The sequence below is a fragment of the Tupaia chinensis genome, unplaced genomic scaffold (genome assembly GCF_000334495.1).
Source record: "Tupaia chinensis unplaced genomic scaffold, TupChi_1.0 Scaffold000437_1, whole genome shotgun sequence".
Classification (NCBI taxonomy): domain Eukaryota; kingdom Metazoa; phylum Chordata; class Mammalia; order Scandentia; family Tupaiidae; genus Tupaia; species Tupaia belangeri.
The window spans coordinates 1,128,553-1,151,502 of NW_006159942.1; the positions used below are offsets into that span (position 1 = coordinate 1,128,553).

A 22,950-nucleotide genomic window follows, 5' to 3' on the forward strand; every position below is an offset into this window, starting at 1 on the left:
ATTTAAAGCTCCTATTGCAAGCATGACAGTGCATATTGACATGTTTGTTGTATATGCATGTGTATGTGTGTCTTACACAAATCCCCAGTGTGCAGGAAAGAGAGGCAGGAGTCTAATTAAAAAAACAGTCCACACTGGTTTGGACTATTCCAAACATGAAGAAACTAAATGTTTGAGTTTCTTTTAAAACCAAAATTATCTAATGTCACATGACATTTTTGTTCTTTTGAACCAAGTTCCACATTCCCAAATAATTAAGATCAGCATCAGTGTCATCTCCTCACATCCTGATCAGTGTAATAGTGTACACTGCATACAGGTCTAAGTTCCAAAATTTTAGCTTAGCTGCTATTTGCTATGTATCTATCACGAAGTTTTTGAATTCCTACCTCACCCCAAGTGTCAGTTTCCTCATTCCAAAACAGACTCAATCAAAGTACCAATTTTTTGCTGGTAAATGTTTAGCCAGCAAATTTGTGTGTGAGCGGGATGAGATCTATTCTGTAGTATTTGCCAATTTATGTTGCATAATTAATTCCACCAACAGAACACTTACCAGCTCATAAACTTCCTGCAGATTTAATAATCAACTCCCATAAGCAGGAAGAGCCAGTTCTAGAACACCAGTATCTGAAAAGGCTATTGTGGGGACCAGCAAATGGTGTAATGGTTACGTCTCTGGACTCCCATGTAGTTGACCACGGTTTGAGTCTCAGATCCAGCAGTTTAAAATGCACACCGAGCACATGTGCATGAATGTCCAAGATCCTGAAAGGAGAATGGAGAAGGGATTGTGGTATGGCCATTCCCACCCGGGGGGTGATTTCTCGCTTTCTGTCTCTGTCTTCTGACTAGCACATGTGCAAAAAACAAAACAAAACAAGACAAGACTCTCTTAAACAAAACGTCTACTGTGAAAAATAATACAAAAATGCATATCAAGTTTTTTACCATATAGTAAATGTATATAGATGCAAGCATTAATGATGATGATAATGATATGCTGTGTAGCACTCTTTTGAAATAAAACCATAGTAAATAAAATAATTTAGCGAAATGACCTTACTAGTCATAACCACCTGAGAAGTAACATTTTTTCTTAATTTAACCTAGCTGAATCCTACAGCTAATTTATTAATACTTGTAAAAAGGCTAATCCAAAGATACACTGTCTTTTTAATCGTGTCTTTATGCCTCACAAGCTATGAAAGTTGTAAGTTACATACTCCAGCTTTCCAAATGTATGATTGGACAATATTGACATCCACTTCACAGAGTTCTTATGATGATTAAATAAGCCTCATATATTTTATTAAGTGCCTATCATTTAAGTGCTAGCTCTTATTATTGTGAAATTATTAAACTAATTCAACCTAGAATGTACTTTAGGCTGCTTCAGGAACTTTAAAAAATATATGAATGCCTATGGAATCCTGGCTATTGCCATGATGAATAATGGATATGATTTACTTTCTCCACAATAAACAATTACAAAGACAGTTTAAAAATCTAAAACAACTCATTGGACATTGCATGGTTAGATCCTTGAAAGAAAGGAAACACATGAAGTGCATTCACATTTGCTCTGGTCTTTCTTCCACGCTGCATTACAGAAAGTGGAAACCAGAGTGCAGTAATCTCGCGAACTGGAGAAGCTGGAAATCAGAGTTTAGGGCTCCTGAACCAACTAGAATGTGTAGGGCAGGGTACCATCAAGAGAAGAATTTATAGAAAGAGCAGCAGAAATCTGCATGAGAGTTACCTTGGCTTATTGGTCCAATACCAGTCTGTGCGAGCAAAGTATTAAAGGGAAGGATTCGTCAAAAAAGAGGCATTTGAACCAAATGGTCATTCTAGAGATCACACAGCCCTGACAGATACTAGAGTTCTGACTAGACACAATGAAAAAGCCTCACTGAACACCACATAGGTTAATGTCACCGCAGAAAGACCATGTCTTAGAAGTAATGACTACACTCTACAGTAAGTTTTACTCTAGACCCACTCTAAGAAAAACAAAACCCTTCTCTTAGTAGGATAATGTATTCTGCCAATATTTTAATTGCTTGACACAAACTCAAAACATTATAGGAAGACAACATATTCAATACTCTCAATAATTAGCATCCATAACATATAGCCTAAACTCAAATATTACTGTACATTTGAAGCAGAGAAATATTACCTATTATTAAGAAAAAAACAACTCAATTGAGACAGACCCAGAGATAACATAGATACTAGAACTAGCAGAATCGTTAAAAATGTATTCGAGAATTTGAGACCAGCAGATGGCATAATGGTTACATCACTGGACTCCTAAGTAGTCGACTCGAGTTCAAGTCCCAGATCCAGTGGCTTAAAAACTCACACCAGGTGCATGTGTATGCATGCCCAAGATTCCGAGAAGAGAATGGAGGAGAAGGGATTGTGGCATGGCCATCTACCCTGGGAAGTATTTTCTCACTTTCTGTCTGTCTCTCCAGTGAGCATGCACACCCTATAACAAAATCTCAAAAAAAATTTTTTTCAAGAATTTAAAGTAAAAAATAGATATAAGAAATGAAGGCATGAAACATTTTGGTGAAGAAATTAAAACTATAAATAAGACAAAGGAAAATTATAGAATTGAGAAACCAAATATCTAAAGTAGAAAATTCCCTTTCTGAGATTTGTCACTGTTTAGAGTAAGACTCAGGAGTGATCATCTCAAGAGAATAAGGAAAGTATATTGAGCAAGAGTGCCCAAGGATCTGAAGCTGCAGGTGCTTCAGCCACATGCCAGAAAAGAGGATGATCTTTTATAGGGCGTCTGTTTAAGCTATTTGGGGAGACTGTATAAATATGGCAAATATACAGGCATGGTTAGTCATGGTGGGATCAGTACATTCCTCATGTACCAAACATTTTGCATTGTTTTATTTTTTGCTGTTAGACCCTATACTTGTTTTATGTCTTTGTGTAATAGGTTTTGGATCAGCATGTCCCTACAAATTTAATGGCAAATTAGACTAGGATAACTGAAGATTTTCTGCTCAGACTTCACCCAAGATCTAGCCAGGTAGAGCAACCTCTGTATTCTTTCTGTCTTCCTCTTCCTCTTTCTCTTTAAATTTTGTTTTAAATTTCTTTTTCTTTTTTTTATGACTTTTGTCTTCTTTTTGTTCTTTGTATTATTATTTTTTTTCCCTGTTTCTTTTACCTTTCTCACTTTCCTGCTCAGCCTTCACACACTGAGTTTCTAGACAGGGATAAGTGCACAGTAGCCAAATATCTGAATATTTTTAGGGTCAGAATAAACCTTAATTCCCACTGAATCTGCTACACAAAGGGGGAAATATAGAACTGCAGAGAGGTTACAGATCACCTCCTCCTGCATGCCTCTGAATGCTCAGATTTAACTCTAAAAATTAAAACATGTATAAGCCATCAGATGACCGGAAACCACCACAGAGGCACAAGAAGTATGAGAAACCAAGAAATTATCTTTCCCCAAAGCAAAACAATAACTCCTCATCATCCATAGACAGTACAATAAAACTCATGGAAATGTCAGATAAAGAATTTAGAATATTCATAGTGACAAAACTAACAGAGATGCAAAAGAGAGACAACGAACTCTAGAAGATGCAAGAGAAAGAGACAATGAGTTCCAGGAGATGAGGAAGTTCTTGCACTATCTAAAAGAGGAAATACACACCATAAAAAAGAATCAGATGGAATTGTTAGAGACTGTAATACAGGAAATCAAAACCTCCCTTGAAAGTATTAAAAGCAGATTAGGTCATGTAGAAGATCGAATCTCAGATGTAGAAGACAGAACCTCTGACCTAGAAAAATTCACCAAAAAGACTGAAAAAATAACCCTCAAAATGAGAATAATATATGAGTAATACTGGATACTGTTAAATGCCCAACATTCAGATAATAAGCATCTCAGAAGGCGAAAAAACTAATAAGGGCATTCCATGAAATCCTGGAAGAAAACCTTTCCAAACCTAGAGAGGAATTCAGATATCCAGACCCAAGAAATACAAAGCACCCTATGTAGAATCAACACAAGAATATCTTTTCCAAGGTACATCGTAGCCAGATTGACCAAAACCACAGACAGAGACAAGATACTAAAATTGGCAAGAAAGAAACATCAAGTTACTTTCAAAGGATATCTCATCAGTCTAACATTGGACCTATCATCAGAAACAATGCAAGCAAAGAAAGAATGGGAAAATATATTCCAAGTGTTAAGTGAAAAACAGTTTCAACCAAGAATTCTATACCTGGCAAGATTATCCTCCTATGGAAAGAAAAGATAAGAACATTCCCAGACAAACAAAACCTGAAAGAATTTACCAACACCAGACCAGTTCTCTAAAAAGTTCTGAAAGGAGTGCTATACTAGGAAAACTAAAATCAGACACACAGAAATAAGAGTACAATAAAAACAACCAGTGAATGGCCAACTTAATTGTAGAGACACATCTGGAAAGATCAGTAATAACATTGACTGTTAACTTCCAGAATTTAGATGAAAAGATAACAGTAACACTGCACATTCAGCAAAAGAGAGATTAATTAATAAGACTGATCCGGTGAAACAGAATTTATGACTTTTGACTAAAACATTACCAATTTTCTTCTATGATTTGTTTTCCAGATTTAAGGATTTTTGTCTTCTCTTGAGCTGTTGACAGGTTCATCTACCTACTGTTTGAACTGAAGCCTAACCTTTTTTCTGGCTTTAAGTCTTAAGCAAATTTCTCTTAACATTTTTTTTTATTTTGATCTATGAAAGCTAAACCTACTTCTGTGGAAATTAAAAATTGCATTAAAATACCTATTTAATGACTGCAGTAAGCTATATAGCCCCAGCTAGGTGCTACTTTATGGTATGTTCATCCTACTCATTGAGGTTTATGCCTAAAGTCAGACATGTGTTCATAGATACATATATATTAGCTACACTTGCTATTGAAAGTATTTCGATTAAGATCCCTTGTGAATCAATAAAATGTGGGGGAAAGGCAGGGAAAGCAACTGTAAGTATCAGAGACAATATGGAAGGAGGGTGGGAAATGGCAGAAAGTGAGAGGTAGGGAATCTAGGAAAAAATTTTTTAAAAAGAAGCAAAATATACAAGACACAAGAAATGGAAAATGATTTGTTGTTGATAACACATATGGCAATATCCTTTACTGAGCCAATATACAGTGTATTCTGGATGGAAAAAATCTCATTTTGTATACTGTAATTATATATAGCGAGTGAGTGTAAATACATAAATTTAAAAATAAAAAAGTTTAATAGCAGATTGACTAATATGAGGTAAAAAGACAACTCTACATTTTAAACTAGAGTGGAAAATATGAGAAGCAAAAACTGGTAACAATTAGAGGGAGAAATAAACAACTTATAGTTGGAGACTTAGACATTCCTCCCTATAACGTGTTCAGCAAATTATAGAACAACTAGACAAAATTCAGCAAAGAAAAAAGGGAATTGAGCAACACCTTTGAACAACAGAATCTAATAAACATTTAGAAGGATACTCCAAAAGGTTTACCAAGTACTGCCTAAGTGGCTTGGCATGCTGAATCCATAGGGATGATCACAGTTTTGGTTCCTCGGTTGACTTGTGCACACGGGCATGCTACCATGATCCTGGTTGAGAGTGCAAAGGGAACAGGATTGTAATGTGAGACCTTGTTGGGACTGCTTGTTTCTCTCTCTTGAAAGAAAGAAATAATTTTTTTTTAAATTTGTGAAAAATAGAATTAAAGTACAGTTTATTTTGGTTAAAAAACCCTGAAATCTATACAAAGTTTTTTCATAATATGCTTTTTTTAATGAACTTTTTGAAGATCTTCCATACTGAATCAAATCAATGAATATAGAAATCAAGTGGTACCAAAGACATTAATTGCTCCTCTCTCCTGACAATGAATGGGCACCAGAGAGGCAAAGTAAGAGTTTGAAGAAAACATATCAAGGCTTCTGAGTTTTTCACTTTTCCCAGGTGGGGAGAATTATTTGTAACAGATGTGCTGGTAAAGTTGAGCAAAAAACTGTGCACAGGTAGATGTATGCCGTGGGTAAGGACGGATAGTATATTCTCAGGGGCCAAGAAGTGCAGTCAAGGAATTTTAAAACCAAATATACTTTTCGATGTCTCTGTATGTTCACTTGGCAGACCATGTGTTTTGATTTTGATTTCATTCTTTTTTTTTTTTTTTGGAGAGGTTTTCGCTATAGGGCACATGTGCTCGCCAGACAGACAGAGACATAGAGACAGAAAGCGAGAAATCACCCCCCAGAGGGAATGGTCACGCCGCAATCCCTTCTCCTCCATTCTCCTCTCAGGATCTTGGGCACGCACGCACAGGCGCCCGGCGTGAGTTTTAAGCCACCGGGTCCGGGACACGAACCGCGGTCGACTATGTGGGAGTCCAACGACATAGCCATTACGCTAACTGCTGGTTCCCTTGATTTGATTCTGAAATATGTGGTAAGATAGAGAATCCCAAAACTTTTATCATACCTGAGATCCAAATTCCTCCTCTGCCACGAGCTATTAACATAGTACAACCAAGCTTAATTTACACTAGTAAATATAGACTATATAATATAAAGTTGTCATGAATATTTACTTTGTATTTTTTTTAATTCTAGATATTATTTCATGGAGTGTCAATATGCTTAATTACACTTATTATCAATAAATTTATTTTGCCAATGGCAGTTATTAAACTAGGTAAGTTCTACTAATTACTATGCTGAGTGAAGAGAAGAATATTCTAAATATGCCATAGAAGTGGTAATAATGAAGGAAGAAGCCATATAAATGCAAATTGGTCATGTCTAATTGAAAAGAACATTGAATTTCTATGTAAAGGCATATGAATGGTTTTGACCAGAAAGTATGTTTATATTAGAAGATATTTATTTATCATAGTCCAGTGTAACTAAAATATAATACAAGTTCACCCAATTATTGAAAAACCTTTCATTAAGAGCTTCTTACATGCCAGATATGATTCTAACTAATAGTGATACTTTTGGAAGGCATGCAAGATTTCTTAGTTGATGGAGCATACATCAGAATGAGGATAAAGACAGTAAATAAATCATAAGGTAATATCTGAGTCATGTGTGCATCAAAGCAAACAAACTACAATAAAAAAATAGTGAACACAATAGATACTAAATTCCTGAGAAGCTAGAAACTGGATGTGTTTAAGGATAGAAAAGAGGTTTGAGGGATTGAAATTCTAGAGAATAATGCAGATAATTCCTCTGATGTGCTTAACTGGTTAATGTGATTATAGAAGCTAAGTTCCAAGACTTATAGTCCAAAGACCTAAGAACCAAAAAGAAAATGTTATAAATTCTCATTCAAGTCCTAAAGCAGGAGAAGACCAATATCCTAGATCAAAGATCATTAGGCAGAGAGAATGAACTCTCTTTTGGTCAGCCTTTTAATTTATTCAGGCCTCCAACAAATTCTGTGCATCCCACATACACTGAAGGGGGCAATCTGCTTTACTTTGTCTACCAATCTAAATGTTCACAGAAACACCCTTCCAGATATACCCATAATCATGTTTAACCAAATATCTGGGCATCCGGTGGCCTGGTGAAATTGACCATTCCACCAGTGTTCTTCTGTTTCCTCATATATAAAAAGGGGAGGAATTTTCAATTCTTCTTAGGGAAAAGAACTTCAGAAGGTGGCCAAGATAACCTAAAGACTTAGTGTATGTGAAATGTTTACATACATTTTCCCATCATATTGTAGCACCCAATAAATATTAATTATTATTGCTATTATTATTTTTTAGATTTTTTTGCCATAGGGGACACATACTTGCCAGAGAGAGAGGGACAATGAGAAATCAACCCCCAGGGAGATAGTCACATTGCAGTCCTTTCTCCTCCATTTTCCTCTCCAGATTTTGGGCATGCATGCACATGCACCTGGTGTGTTTTTCAAGACCCTGGTAAAGGGACTCAAACTGTAGTTGGCCATATGGGATCCAGTGCCTTAACCACCACACTATCTGCTGGGCCAATTATTACTATTATTATTATTATGTACTTCAGTTTCTGTGGAGAGTATGAAGCTAGAAAAACTTCAAATTGTTAGTATGCCATTATTAAATAATTTATGTTGAATCTTCAATGTTTTAAAATAATGTTTAGGGACAATAAGTTAAGAATGCAAGTATACTTTGTCATCTACATCGAAAAAGGTGGTGTTCCTATTTATAAAATGTGCTTTTTGGATCAAAGGTCTTCATGATGTCACCTCAACAAAATATAAATCACTGTATTATACATTCCGACACTTTCAAGAATTAATCAAAGCTAGAGTCTCCACATTCAAACTTAACAAAGATCTTGCTAATTCTAGTTGGAAAATGGCTGAGAAAGTAGTCACACTTCGAAACCCATATGCGGTAAGCAAATCATTTGTTTATTCCTTCAAAGTAGATATGATTGTCTTTAAGTAAGTAGAAATCATATCATAGATATTCACTATTTCTAATATTTGTAAGTGACAGAAATTGTACTGGTAGCTTCTGACTTTCCATCATAGGAAGAGGGTTCTTATAGAACTCGCCATGGCTATGAGGCAAAATAGAATTCACAACCCCTTTGATTATATATAAAATACATGTTGAAGAGACCAGCAGAGGGCATAGTGGTTACATCACTAGACTCCAACATAGTTGATCATGGTTCAAGTCCTGGACCCAGAAGCTTAAAACTCGCACTGGGCGCACATATGGGCATGCCCAAAATCCTGAGAGGAAAATGGAGGAGAAGGGATTGTGGCATGGCTTTCTCCCCTGTGGGATAATTTCTCACTTTTCTGTCTCACTGTCTCTGTCTCTCTAGAGAGCACACACATAGCAAAAATCTCTTTCAAAAAAATGTGTTATCAATTCAAGAGAGATTACTGTATGTTAGAAGTTCTTTTGAAAGCTATCGTTAAAAAAAGAGAGTAAGCCTTAGAAGATGACTAGATTTTACCAAGTTGAGGGTAGGCAGGGGGCAATCCTTCATTCATTTAGTTAGGCTATCCTACATGCTAAGCATCCATCGGCTCTTGGCCTATGGTTAATAGTACTTTGAAAATATAAAATAGAATTCTAAGCTAGTATCATAAATTTAGCTGTGGGTGAGATACCACCTGCTTTTTAGGTATGCCTTAAAATTTTTGGTCAGACTTGCCATCTAAGAGTACTCAGGGTTTCCATAAGAGGAAATAGTAAAAGTTGTCTTGGGATCTTCTCAAGCTGCTGCTGCTTTTGGCTGCTTTGATATATCCCATGGCAGGTTGACTTTTCATTGCAATACTTTTCTGCTTCACACAATATGAGAGGGCAACTTCTAGGAGTGCAAAAGTAAGAGAATTAATCTCTGTGAAACAGGATTCTCAAAATGCATTTCATAGCCACTGACCAATGCTTTAAGGTCTCTATATGAGGACTGAGAGCTGAGCCCTGTGCCTGCAGAAATGTTGCCAGCATTTCTGGATGGGATAAGCATGAAGTCAAATCCAAGGATTTCTCTAGTAGCTCCCAATATCTGATTGCAGGCTTTTGCCGACTTATCTTCCTTGGAATCATCTGGAAAGCTAAATTTAAAAATATTACAGCCTAGCAGAGGTTATGGTGGTTAAGACACTGGACTCCCACATGGCCGACGATGATTTGAGTCTGGAACCTAGCAACTTGAAAATCTTGCCTGTGTGTGTGTGTGTGTGTGTGTGTGTGTGTGTGTGTGTGTGTGTGTGTGTGTGTGTGTGTGTGTGTGTGTGTGTGTGTGTGTGTGCCTAAAACCCCAGGATGATGGAAGGGAAGGGATTGCAGCGTGGCCATTACCCCTGGGGGCAGAGCGGGGAAGATTCTCATTTTCTTTCTCTGTCTCTCTGTTTCTCTCTGGTGAGCGCATGCACCCTATGGCAAAAACCTTTAAAAAAAATAAATCGATTGCATTCCTAGTTCCTACCTCAGAGATTCTGATGCAAGTCCTCTTAGCAGGGTCCCAGACACACACACACACACACACACACACACACACACACACACACACACGTATACCCCGGGTACTCTAATGAAGAATCAGTACTGGCACTACTGTTGGGTACTTGAACTGCTTGATAAGGCAGGTTATCAGACAGCGCGTTCCCCTCTTTACAACGCAGACATGGAGGCCATTACAGCATTACAAATAGACCACTGGCCTTTGACTTAGAAAATCTGGTTTTATATCCTAGTTTTGTCACTTAATAAATAACATTGCTATCCTGAGCAAATTATTTTCTCTAAATTTGAGTTTTTCTCACCTTCAAATTAGCCATATTTCCACCTCCTTAGTGCTTGTATACCTCCTCTTGTACCTTAAGTACTGTAACTAGTATAAGGCTATGGTTGTCAAACTTTAGCTGCAGCAGAATCATTGAATGGTGGTGTAGGCGCACAGATTGCTGCTCACTCCTCCTAATTCTCATTCAGTAGGTCTAGGGTGGGGGCTGGAATATGCATTTGTACTGATTCTCAAGTGATGCCGATGTGGCGGGGGGACCACACTCTGATAACTGCTGATATAAGTATGAGCATGTATGTGGTATCTCTTAGCCAATCTCAGTAATATGCACTAAGTAAAGATATAACACGTTTTCACAAATGATGAGGATCTGAACAGTTTTCATGATCTACTGATTTTCTATTATATTTTCTACCCAAACTAGAAAGGGATAGCAACTAAATGTATGATAAAAAGTATGTTGGGAACCAGTAGTTAGCGTAATGGCTATGTCGCTAGACTTCCTCGTAGTTGACCACAGTTCGCGTCCCAGACCCGGTGGCTTAAAAAACTCACGCCGGGCGTGTGTGCATGCGTGTCCAAGATCCCAAGAAGAGAATGGAGGAGAAGGGATTGCGGCGTGACCATCCCCCCTGGGGGGTGATTTCTCGCTTTCTGTCTCTATGTCTCTTTCTGTCTGTCTGGCGAGCGCACTCACCCTATAGCGAAAAAAACCTCTTCCCGCCCCCCCCCAAAAAAAAAAAAGTATGTTTGCATTCATAATAATTGGCCAGAGAACTGTGGGAAGTGGATACTAAAAAATATGTTCAGATGCATGCATTATTTTTACTTTTGTTTATGTTTTATGTAGTCGAGCCAAGAAGACACAACAGAACATCAGAAAGTGACATGTCCGGACTGTAACAAGGAAATAGATGAGACCCTTAATATCGAAGCAATGGAGTTGGCCAATAGGCGTCTCTTCTTGGCACAAATAGTACAGTATTATACACCTCTAAAATTGTCATAGGGCCTAAATTATTGTAAAGACATTTTTCCTTGCTAATGTTCTTGACTATGTTCACCTGCATAACTCAATAGATGGTTTTAAACGGCAAAAGGAAGCTTGCCACTCTCTTAGGAATCGACTGCAACAGAAAGAAGAAAGGACAGATAGAAACAAAAAGAAAGAATGAAATTAGTAAAAGTTAGTCTATAACTTACCAAAATGTGATAGAAGTAAAAACGTATGCTATCTACTATATAATTTTTTTCTTTCTTTGGAGAGGTTTTTGCTATAGGGCACATGTGCTCGCCAGACAGACAGAGAGAGACAGAGAGACAGAAAGCGAGAAATCACCCCCCAGGGGAGATGGCGACCCGCAATCCCTTCTCCTCCATTCTCCTCTCCGCATCTTGAGCACATACACACATGTACCTGGTGTGAGTTTAAGCCACCAGGTCTAGGACTTGAACTGTGATCGACTACATGGGAGCCCAGTGATATAGCCATTATGCCAACTGCTGGTCCTGCTATCTACTATATAATTTAGGAAATATAATCAAATTTCTATTTTTTTCCTGCAAAACTCCCTGAGTCAAAACATTTTCACCGATAATGAAAACAAAAACAAAGGAGAATATGAAGCGTATATTGTGGAATCACCAGCAGATTCGTATAATCTTTGTCAACCCAAATATGCTCTTTATGCTAAGTATTACCTTAAGGACTATAAAGCAGATTATTTTCAGACCATTTCTCAAACTGTTTATGCTTGGCCTTCTCATTTTATATAGAGTTACTTCTATCTCTCACTGAAATAAATATATATGATTTTCAGACCAGCCTCCAACAGTCCCCACCTCAGAGTTTATCTGTTGCACTTTTCAAAGTTTTGGGAACTTTTGATTCATCTTAGTCAGTATTCACTGAGATGATTTCTTCTCAGCTAGTGTACGTTAGAAAAGAGAACACGGCATGCCCAGACAGGCGTTCTGAAGAGGCATCATACCATGGGGGAGGGAGAAGAGGGAGAAGACTTTGAAATTCAGAAATATCTGAGTTTCTAATAGGATCATAGGAAAACTTTTTTAGCACTGTGAGCTTCAACTTTCTCATCTATACAATATAGGTTAGATTACCTTCCTCATACACTTGGTGCAATCATACACACACACACACACACACACACACACACACACACACACATACATATGTAAGGTTTTTGCCTTGGGCACGGGTGTGTGCCAGAGAGAAAGAGAAGAGATACAGAGAGAGAGAAAGTGAGTAATCACCCCCCAAGGGGGTTGGGTGCTCCACAATCCCTTCTTCATTCTCATCCTGGGATCTTGGGCATGCATGCACACGTGCCCTGCATGAGTTTCAAACCGGGAGGTCTGGGACTTGTACCACAGTAGACCCTGTGGGAGCCCAGCAACGTAACCTCTGCACCATCTTCTGGTCCCAGTAATCTTATATATTAACACACACACACACACACACACACACACACACACACACACACATACACTGATCAGTTAATTTAGTAGTATGGTAGTAATTCAATAAATGGCAATTATTTTGAAGAATCAACCATTTTCTAAATTCTTCTTCCCTTTCATTGGGTGTGATTTCTAAAGAATTTATATTTTTCTAGTATCTAACAATATTTGTGTTGCTAAGCTTTGCTAGATCCAGATTTTTTTCTGCTTCCTCATTTTTAGACAAAGTATAATTTTTATCTTTGAGAATACCGAAAATAGTTAATCTTATATTATTTTATAAACATTTTCAGGATGTGTAAGGAAAAGTGCTATTCTATTGAAGCCCTGTCATTATGAACACTTGACTTTTTCACCACACATCCTCAAATTTCGTTGCTATCCCTTTCTAGTATCCCCTCAAGAACAAAACAGTATTTTAATACCCATAAACGATTATATGGAGAGAATGTCTGCTATGGAACCCAAGAATCTTTGGTTATATTGCACACTTCAGTTTAGAAAGTTTGCTTATATGGGACCAACAATTAGCATAATGGCTATGTTGCTGGACTGCCATGTAGTCAACTGCAGTTCGAGTCCCAGACCTGGTGGCTTAAACTCATGCCAGGTGCGTGTGCGTGTGTGCCCAAAATTCTGAGAGGAGAATGGAGGAGAAGGGATTGCAGTGTGGCCATCTCCCCTGGGGGGTGATTTCTTGCTTTCTGTCTCTCTGTCTCTCTCTGTCTTTCTGCTGAGCGCATGTGCCCTATAGCAAAAACCTCTCCCCCCCAAAAAAAGAAAAAGAAAAAAAGAAAGAACGTTTGCTCATATAGTAACTCTTAACAGTGTTCAGCACAGTGAGATCAGAGACAGCAACAGAGAGTTGTTTCCACGACATCAAACATAGGCCTGAAGCTGTGCAGACTCTCAAAATATGTGTTGACTCAAGGAAGGATTGTGTCCTGCAAAACAGTAGCAGTTCCTTTCATCTTTATAATAGTTTGGAGACAGTCGTGTTCTGTTGCATGGGAAAATAGAATTAAATAAAAATGTAAACCAGAATGTTTTACTGTAAGATTTCTGAGCTTTTAATATTCTGATATGCACTATGAACTTCTACGATGGAAATATGTTTTGCAGAAGCTCCCAAACTCATTTGTCACAGAACTCCATCCATTTTTTTGAAAATCTAGTTAACATCTAGCAAGATTCTTGTTTCCTGCAGAATCAGTTTGGTCCCATACAAAGACCAGAACTATCTTCCGCACTGATTTCATAGTTCAGACTCCATAGAAAGTGAGCCAGCCCATGGCTTGATGGTTAAGGTGACTGGATCCCACATAACTGTTTGTGCAGTTTGAGTCTAGAAGCTAGAAGAGTAGCAGCTTAAAAAACACGAGGCATGCGTGCACGTGTTGCGTGCATGTGTGTGTTTGCGTGCGCCCAAAATCACCGAAGGAGACAGCCATGGAGGAAAAAGAACCATAGCTTGACCATGCCCAGTGGGGTGTAGCTTTCCCTCTCTTTATCTCTGTGTGTCCATCTCGCTCTGGGGAACGCATGTGCATTCTGGCAAATATGTTTAAAGATTATTCTTTTTCTGTAGATATAGATTATTTGTGGATTTTGATTTCTTTTTCACAGATTATTTTCCCATAAAGACGATAATAAGTTGCCATCGTTACTCATACTATGCAAATGACTTGCATTGACATTTCTTTCAGGCGAGCTACCAGAGACAATACAAATGTGAGACTCTATCTCAGAGTGCAACCCAGGTGTTGGTAGGTGCGGCAGGAAGCTTTGGTGAAAAGAAGGGAGAGTAAGTACTTGGTTCAAAGAGACCGTCTGTCCTAAGTCGCTGCATTTAGGAAATCGTGCAAGTGGGTTTTCTTGCTTTGGTCTGTAACTTGGGTTCATCTAGGATGGCGTGTACAAGCCACTGTCTGATCTGTACCCCACACTGAGGTCAGATCACCTGCTTTCAGCTGCCTATACTCATTCACATCTTTGAGCATTTGAATAAGCTGCTCTTTCTGACCAAAAACACTCTTCTTCTCCCTTTCTGCCCCCTACAGCTGAACTGTGTTAAACTAGTCTTCCTTTTAGACTATTTGAATACCTGACAGAGGGCAAAAGTCTTTCCTAATCCCTCCAAGCTTATTTTCCCAAGGCACAGACAACACTTCATGCATCTTAATACCCAGCATGCACTTACACCCAGTCTCACAGTGAGACTGACTATACACTAAAAAGGATTATCACTGTATTATTCAAGAAAACATTTTTTAAAATGGGGAAAAAAGAAAGTACAGAGCGATTTGACCCACTGTCTTGATCTTTCTCTTTAAATCCTCTGTAAAGGCTGAAGCAACATGTATCTATGAAAATCCGGTGCAACTGGACACAAAAAAGAGGTCAACAAAATAGGGCAGGGGGCACAGGGTTAAAAGGACTCATAGTGGACAGGCGGGCAAATTTTGGAATATATTATATTTATATTCATTTATGCAAGACATATATATTAAATGCCTGTATGTGCCAAGCCACACACCAGGCACTGTGGAGAATATCAAGATTACCAAAATGGTATTCCAATCCCTAGAGGACTTTCTATCGATTACTCTTACGTTCAATACGTGTTTCTCTGCTGGGCCGCCTTGGAGTTGATCACTTCTATCAGTGGCCCATGTGTTGCATTGTCCTGTGGCAAGTGAATCTAAAGAGAGAGAGAGCGGAAGGTTTAAACCAGGGCATTAGGACCCATGAGAGTGCCCATGTAATTGCCTTAGAGATAATACTTGGAACGCCTACTTTATTTTTGTTAAGTGTGATGCCAGGCACTGTTTAAAATACTTTTTATATGTTAACCTTATTTTTATCTCCTGAAAAATCCCGTGAGATAATTAGTACCTTTCTGATGCAGGTGAGGAAAGTGAAGTGGAGAAAGATGGATTAATTCTATTTGACCCATAAGTTACAGAGTTGGGATTCAACACCAAGTTGCCTCATTGTCCAGTCAAAAGGTCATACTATTTCCTTAAGTCCAGTCTAAGCCGTGAACATGTTCATGTAAAATAGGAATTCAAGAGCTTGTATCTTTGGGACCAGCAGTTGGTATAATGACTGTGTCACTGAACTCCCATGTAGTCAACCGCAGTTCGAGTCCCAGATCCGGTGGCTTAAACTTGTGCCGGGCACATGCATGTGCGTGCCCAAGATCCCAAGAGGAGAATGGAGGAGAAGGGATTGCAGCGTGACCATCCCCCTGGGGGGTGATTTCTCACTTTCTATTTCTCTATATCTGTCTTTCTGGCGAGCGCACGCGCCCTATAGCAAAAACCTCTCCAAAAAAAAAAAAAAAAAAAAAGGGCTTGTATCCTTTCATAATTTGTAACGAAAAATATGGTGCATTTATTGACATCACAGAATTTTAGGAGTCACAGAGACCTGTGGAATTTTCTGATCTTAGCTTAGACACTAGTTTCTTCAGGAAGGTTTTATGATTCCCCAAGGCTATATTAAAAGGCCTCTGCTGTGGGTCTGGAGTGCTGTCTTATTTCTGTCTCCGTGGCAACACGTACTGCACTTCGCTGCAGTCATTATTTGCCTGTTTTACTCCCTGCTTTACCTTCTGTTTCTTGAAGCCTGGAGAGCAGAGACTAGTATTTCTTTGTGCTTATTCCCACCATTTAGCAAGCATAAACACTTTTAAAATTATGAATTCATCGACTTATATATCACTTGAGCTTTTCCATAGAATTACCGCATGATTATATTGAATTATAGGGAATTAAATGACTTCATTCTTTTCAAGGACAGTAGTATCCTGTGAAAGAGAAATTACACAAATTTCAGAGCGAGAACATTATAATCAATAGGGGACCCGAGGCCCACCTTTGAGCTTAGGGTTCGAGTGCTTTCTATTAAGCCATGTGATAATGTGGGGTCTCAGACCCAAGGACTGAGCCCTGTTTTCCTAATAAGGACAATGAAAGTATCTAGTGAGCAGCAGGTGAATTCCTTATAACACCAAGGGTACTGAGTAAGGTCAAATCACAGCACGTAGAAGCCAACAGAGACCTACAGACAACTTGGGACGAGTGTTACCAAAATGTCTTTGGGATTTTTACAGCCATTGACTTCTCCTAGTTACCATTTTAACACAGTTGTGATCATTTTAACCAGACTACTGGCCCTGAAGGTGGAAGAAAAAGATAGGTAAATAGATAGACTGGATATTTTATATATATTTTAATAATCTCAGCCTGGCATAGATATTTCTGCCCCCATTTTACAGGTGGGCAGACAAGGTAGTGAGGCAATTCGTTAATTTGCCACATGAGACAATGGGGAATACAATATGAAAACCCAGATGTAGCAAAATCTCAAATATTTGAATCATGGTTTTCATTCCCTGCCCAACTGGGAACGTTCTACTGTTTTAAACGGTGTCTGACTGAATTCCTAAACTCATCTCATGAGCGAGTCCTATGGCCTGACTCCATCTTTGTGCATCTACTTGCGTGTACAACTTCATGACTTAAAACCGTACCCGGGAAGGTATCTTATTCTCAAGTCTTCACTGCACAAAATGGTCTTCCTGGTCTCTGATCATACTGCATTAAACTTATCCCCACATATTTACAGTATGTTTTTCTTTTTTAAAAAGGCATTTGAGTCCTGAGTCAATAGAAGATTATTCTGAAAATAGAAAATTGTTTACCTTTATCAGAAAGCTACTGCTCAACTGGGTGTACAGTACTAATAAAGATAAAGGAGTCCCATCGAGGTGAGAGCTTTGGAACCTTATGAGAAACACTATTATTATTTGAAAATTTTTCTTCATTCATTTCAAAATTATATCCTGGGACCAGCAGATGGTGTAATGGTTACATCACTGGACTCTCACGTAGTTGACCATGGTTCGAGTCCCAGACCTGGAGGATTAAACTCACGCCCGGTACATGTATGTGCGTGCATAAGATGGGATCTTGTGCACTTGGGAGTGGAGAATGGAGATTGGAGGGGAGAAGGGATTGCAGCATGACCATCCCCTCTGGGGAATGATTTCTCTCTTTTTGTCTCTCTGTCTCTCTTTGTCTCTCTGGTGAGCACATGCACCCTATTGCAAAAGTCTCTCTTTAAAAAAAAAAAGAAAAAGAAAATTATATCCTAAATACTTTGCAAAATTTTTTTTCACATGATTAACTAAATTGTTTTTATACATACAATAAGTTACCTTAAGAGAAAATAAATAGAAATAAGGAGCCAGTAGGTTGTGTGGTGGTTAGGGTGCTGGACCCCCACGTGGTTGATTGCAGTTTAATTCCTAGACCTGGCAGCTTGCTTTCTCATTTTCCCTCTCTCTGTCTGTCTGTCTCGCTCTCTTTCTCTTTCTCTCTCTAGTAAGTGTACATGCCCTATAGCAAATTAAAAACATAATAATAATAATAAATAAAATTTTTAAAACATACAAAAAGAAATAGGAATGCTATTCTCTTTTCTAAATTAAGGCAGCTTTCACATAACATAAAATTATTAGCCATTTTAAGGTGTGCAATTCAGAATTATTTAGTACATTTGCAGTGTTGGGCAACCATCAGCTCCATCAAATTCTGTTACCTTTTCATTGACCCCTAGAGTAAACAAGTATTCACTGAGCAGTCACATTTCATTTCTCCTTCCTCTCAGCTCCTTAAAAGCATTAGTCTGCTTTCTGTCTCTGAATATTTCAGATAAATGGAATCATCGAAATGTAGCCTTGTATTTCTGCCTTCTCTCACTTGATGTTTTCATCTACATTGTGTAAGTTTCATCCACTTTCCAGCATGCGATAGTTTATTTCTGTATGGCCGAGTAATATTTTATTTATCCATTAATCAGTTGCCAGACATTTGGATTCTTCCCACTTTTGGCTATTATGTATACCATTACTATGGAAATTCATGTACAACTCTTTGTTTGAATACCTGCTTTCACTTCTTTTAGATATACATCCAAGAGTAAAATTGCTGGCTCGGGGCCAGCAGGTGGCGTGGTGGTTAAGGATTGAAGTCCCACATGGGTGACCACAGTTTAAGTCCCAGACCTAGCAGCTTGCTTTCTCACTCTCTTTTTTCTCTCTCTCTCTCTCTTTCCTTCTCTGGTCTAATGAAAAATAAATAAATAAAGTTAAATAAAATAATTCTTATTTTAAAAAAATTGCTGGCTCATATGATAGTTCTATATATAGTGTCTACAGGAACCACCAAATTGTTTTTCACAACTGCTAGACAATTTTGATATCGGGGCCTGTGATATCCTTCAACTTTATTTTCCTTTTCCAAAATTGTTCTAGCTATATAAAATCCTGTACTATACTGTATTAATTTTAGGATGATCTTGTTTATTTATGCAAAAAAGATCACCGAGATGAATGATTCTGCAGATTGATTTTGCAGATTAATTCTGCAGATTGCTTTGGATAATACTATCATTTAGTAATATTAAGACTTCTGATCCATGAACATGAAATGTCTTTCCATTTATTTAGATGTTTAATTTCTTTCAGTAATGTTTTGTAGTTTTCAGCAAACAAAGCTTTGATTAAATTTAATCCTAATTAGTTTGTCCTTTTTAATGATGTTTTAAATAGAATTTTATTCTTAATTTCATTTTTGGATCATTCATACCTAACATATAAAAATAAAACTTTCTGGTTAATTAACACATAATACTTGTACATGTTTGTGGGGTACCGTGTGATTTTTTTCATTGCATTAATACAATGTTAATGATCAAGTCAAGGTAATTGGCATATCCATCATCCCAGATATTTAATTACTTTGTGTTGGGAACATTCAAAATTCTCTACTCTAGACATCTTTTTAAAATTTGAATTTTAAATTGACATATAATAGTTATATGTATTTATGGAGTACAGTTTTTTTATCTGTTTTGCAAGAGGACATGTGCGCTTGCCAGAGAGAGAGAAAGAGAAAGTGAGAAAGCACCCCCATGGGGGATGGCTATGCATCAATCTCTTCTCCTCCATTTTCTTTTTCTTTTGGAATTTTCGGCATGCGTGCACATGTGCCTGGCATGTTTTTCAAGCCTCCAGGTTGAAGAATCAAGGTCTGCAGTCAGCCATCTGGGATTCAGTCACCTTAGCCACTACACCACCAGCTGGCCCAATGTGATTTTTTAATTACATGAATATGGTTTGTAACAATCAAAATAAGGCAATAAACATATCCACCACCTCAACATTTATCATTCCCAATTGTCTCCTTGATCTATAAGTATATATTAAAGTGCCCCAACTGTACTCTATTGTGCTATATAATATGCTAGAACACGTTTTACTGTTTACTTCCAGTTTTTCAAAATAATTATTTAACTTTATTTATTATGATTATGATTATTTTAATTTGCTCATCAGAGAGAGAGTGACTGTGAGAAAACAAGCCACCAAGACTGGGATTGAAACTGCAGTCGGCCATGTGGGAGTTGAGCATCTCAACCACCACACCATCGACTGGCCTCCTCTACTTCCAATTTTGTGTCTGTTAACCAAGTTTTCCCTCTACCCCTATACTCTTTTCTCCCATAACTACTATTCCATTCTACTTCTGTGTAATCAAATCTTTTCACTTCTACTAATGAATGACAATATGCAATACTTATCCATCACTGCCTATTTTATTTCATTTAGCATAATTTTTATCCATGTTGCCACGGATGACATGATTTATCCTTTTTCATGACTGAATAATATTCCAGTATGTGTATGTACTACCTTGTCTTTATCTGTCATCAATTGATGGACATTTAAATCAAATCCAAAGCTTGGCTATTGTATAATAAATAGTGCTGCAATAAACAGGGATGTAGATCTCTCTTCTATGTACTGATTTTTCTTTCTTTTGGATATAAACCCAGTTGTAGGATTCCTGGATCATAAGGTAGTTCTAATTTTAGTTTTTCAAAGAACCACTCTACTGTTTTCTGTGATGGCTGCACTAATTTACATTCCCACCAGCAGTGCAGAAGAGTTTCCTGTCTTCGTATCCCCACCAGCATTTGTCTGTCTTTCTCTTCTTAGTTCCTTCTTTTCTTTCTCTTTTTTTTTCTTATTTTTTCTCTTTCTTTCTTTCTTCTTTCTTTCTTCCTTTCTTAATAATAGCCATTCTATAACTGGAGGATGTTATTCCTCATTGTGTTTTTGATTTTTTACTTCTTTGTAACATGTAACAATTATGTTGAGCATTTTTCTCCATGTACTTGGCTATTTGTACATCTTCTTTTGAAAATTGTTCAGATAAGGTATCCATTTTTTAAAAGAATTTGTTTATTTTATTATTATTATTATTATTATTATTATTATTAAACTTTGTTATAGGCCATGTGCACTCACCAAAGAGAGAGGAAGTGACAAAGCAAGCCACAAGGTCTGGGATTCAAACTACAGTCAGCCATGTGAGTGTCCAGTGCCTCAACCACCATGCCACATGCTGACTTCCAAATGTCCATTTTTTAATTAGATTATTTGCTTTTTCGGTGTTGTTTGAGTTTCTTATATATTCTGGTCATGGATCCCTTGTTATATATATAGATTGCAAATATTTTTTCCTCTTCTGTAGGTTGTCACTTCACCTATTGTTGTTTCCTTCATCGTACAAAGCTTTTTAGTTTGATAAAATCCCATTTGTCGATTTTTGCTTTTGTTGCCCAAGATTTTTAGGTCTTACTTTAAAAATCTTTGCCCAGTCCAATGTCCTAAAGCATTTCTCCTATGTTTTCTTCTAGTAATTTCATAGTTTCAGGTCTTATTTCAGTCTTTAGTCCACTTTTAGCTAATTTTGGTATATGATGAGATATAGGGGTCTACTTTTTTTCTTCTTCATATGGGTGGCCAATTTTCCCAGCATGGTTTATTGAAAAACTGTCTTTTTCTCTGTAAGTCTTCTTGAAATCTTTGTCAAAAATCAGTTGACTGTATATACTTGAACATATTTCTGCATTTTCTGTTCTGTGATTTGTCTGTGTTTGTACCAATACTATGCTGTTTTGGTTACTATAGCTTTGCAGTAGTTGGAGACATCATGCCACCTGATATACTACAACTGATTTTTAGGTACCAATATACCAATTTTTCTATCCTGAAACTTCACTAATTTTATTAGTACTATGTCATCTACAAATAGAGATCATTTTACTTCTGCCTTTTCAACTTGGATGACTTTTCTTAGATTCAAGAGGAAGGACTATAGATACCTCTTCTTAATAGAAGTATCAAAATATTTGTGGTTATCTTTTATTTTTATTTATTTTTTTTGCCAAAGAGTGCATGAGACCGACATAAAAATGATGAGAAATCATCAGTCAGGGAGGATGGCCACACTCTAATCCCTTCTCCATTCTCTTCTTGGTATTTTGGGCACACACACAAATGTCTGCTGTGTTTTGCATGCTGAGGACTGAGGACTGAGTCAAATCAGAGGCAAATCACTTGGTTCAGAATCTTAGGCACCATCATTTATTAACTAAATTATACTTTCAGGCCTCAGTTCCTTCATTTGAAAATGGGTATTGTGATAGCTATTATACATCATATTTTGGGACTAATTGATATATATGTAAAGCATGTGGCAGAGTAACTAACACATGGTAGTCACTAAAACATGCTAACAAGGTTTTTATCTGCCTACCTCATGGGACTGTTGTAAAGATTACATAAATGGGCTATATAGAGACACACTTTGGAACTAGTTCTGGATAGGCGCTTAACACAATGTTGGTGTTTACTACTAAGAACTGAATAGCATTCATTCAAAATTGAGTTCTCTAACCAATGGATGAAGTCACTATCAAAGATCAATAAACACACAAGGAAATAAATACTCATGGAAGAGAATCAGCAAAAATAATAGATTTATAGTCTAAAACTTCAGTCATTAAAATTTTTCAGTATGGACTATAGGTTAAGTATGGAGGAAATGTTGAAATTAACAAATGGTGGCATTGCAAACATGGCAAGTTCAATTTCCAAAGAAACTTAATAAAAAAAAGGTGGAATATGTTAAGTATGGAGGAAATGTTGAAATTAACAAATGGTGGCATTGCAAACATGGCAAGTTCAATTTCCAAAGAAACTTAATAAAAAAAAGGTGG

At 37.3% G+C, this 22,950-nt stretch overlaps 1 protein-coding gene across 3 annotated transcripts in view; it reads left to right on the plus strand.

Annotated features, from left to right (window-relative positions):
• SLC9C1 (solute carrier family 9 member C1) overlaps positions 1-22,950 on the plus strand; it is a 100,290-nt gene that overhangs the window by 31,404 nt on the left and 45,936 nt on the right. For all 3 annotated transcript variants that reach the window (XM_006155134.2, XM_027774465.1, XM_027774464.1), the window contains 5 exons: positions 6,670-6,751; positions 8,290-8,456; positions 11,183-11,308; positions 14,520-14,617; positions 17,468-17,587. In XM_006155134.2, coding sequence (XP_006155196.1) covers positions 6,670-6,751; positions 8,290-8,456; positions 11,183-11,308; positions 14,520-14,617; positions 17,468-17,587 — 593 coding nt within the window. The remainder of the gene's footprint in view (positions 1-6,669; positions 6,752-8,289; positions 8,457-11,182; positions 11,309-14,519; positions 14,618-17,467; positions 17,588-22,950) is intronic.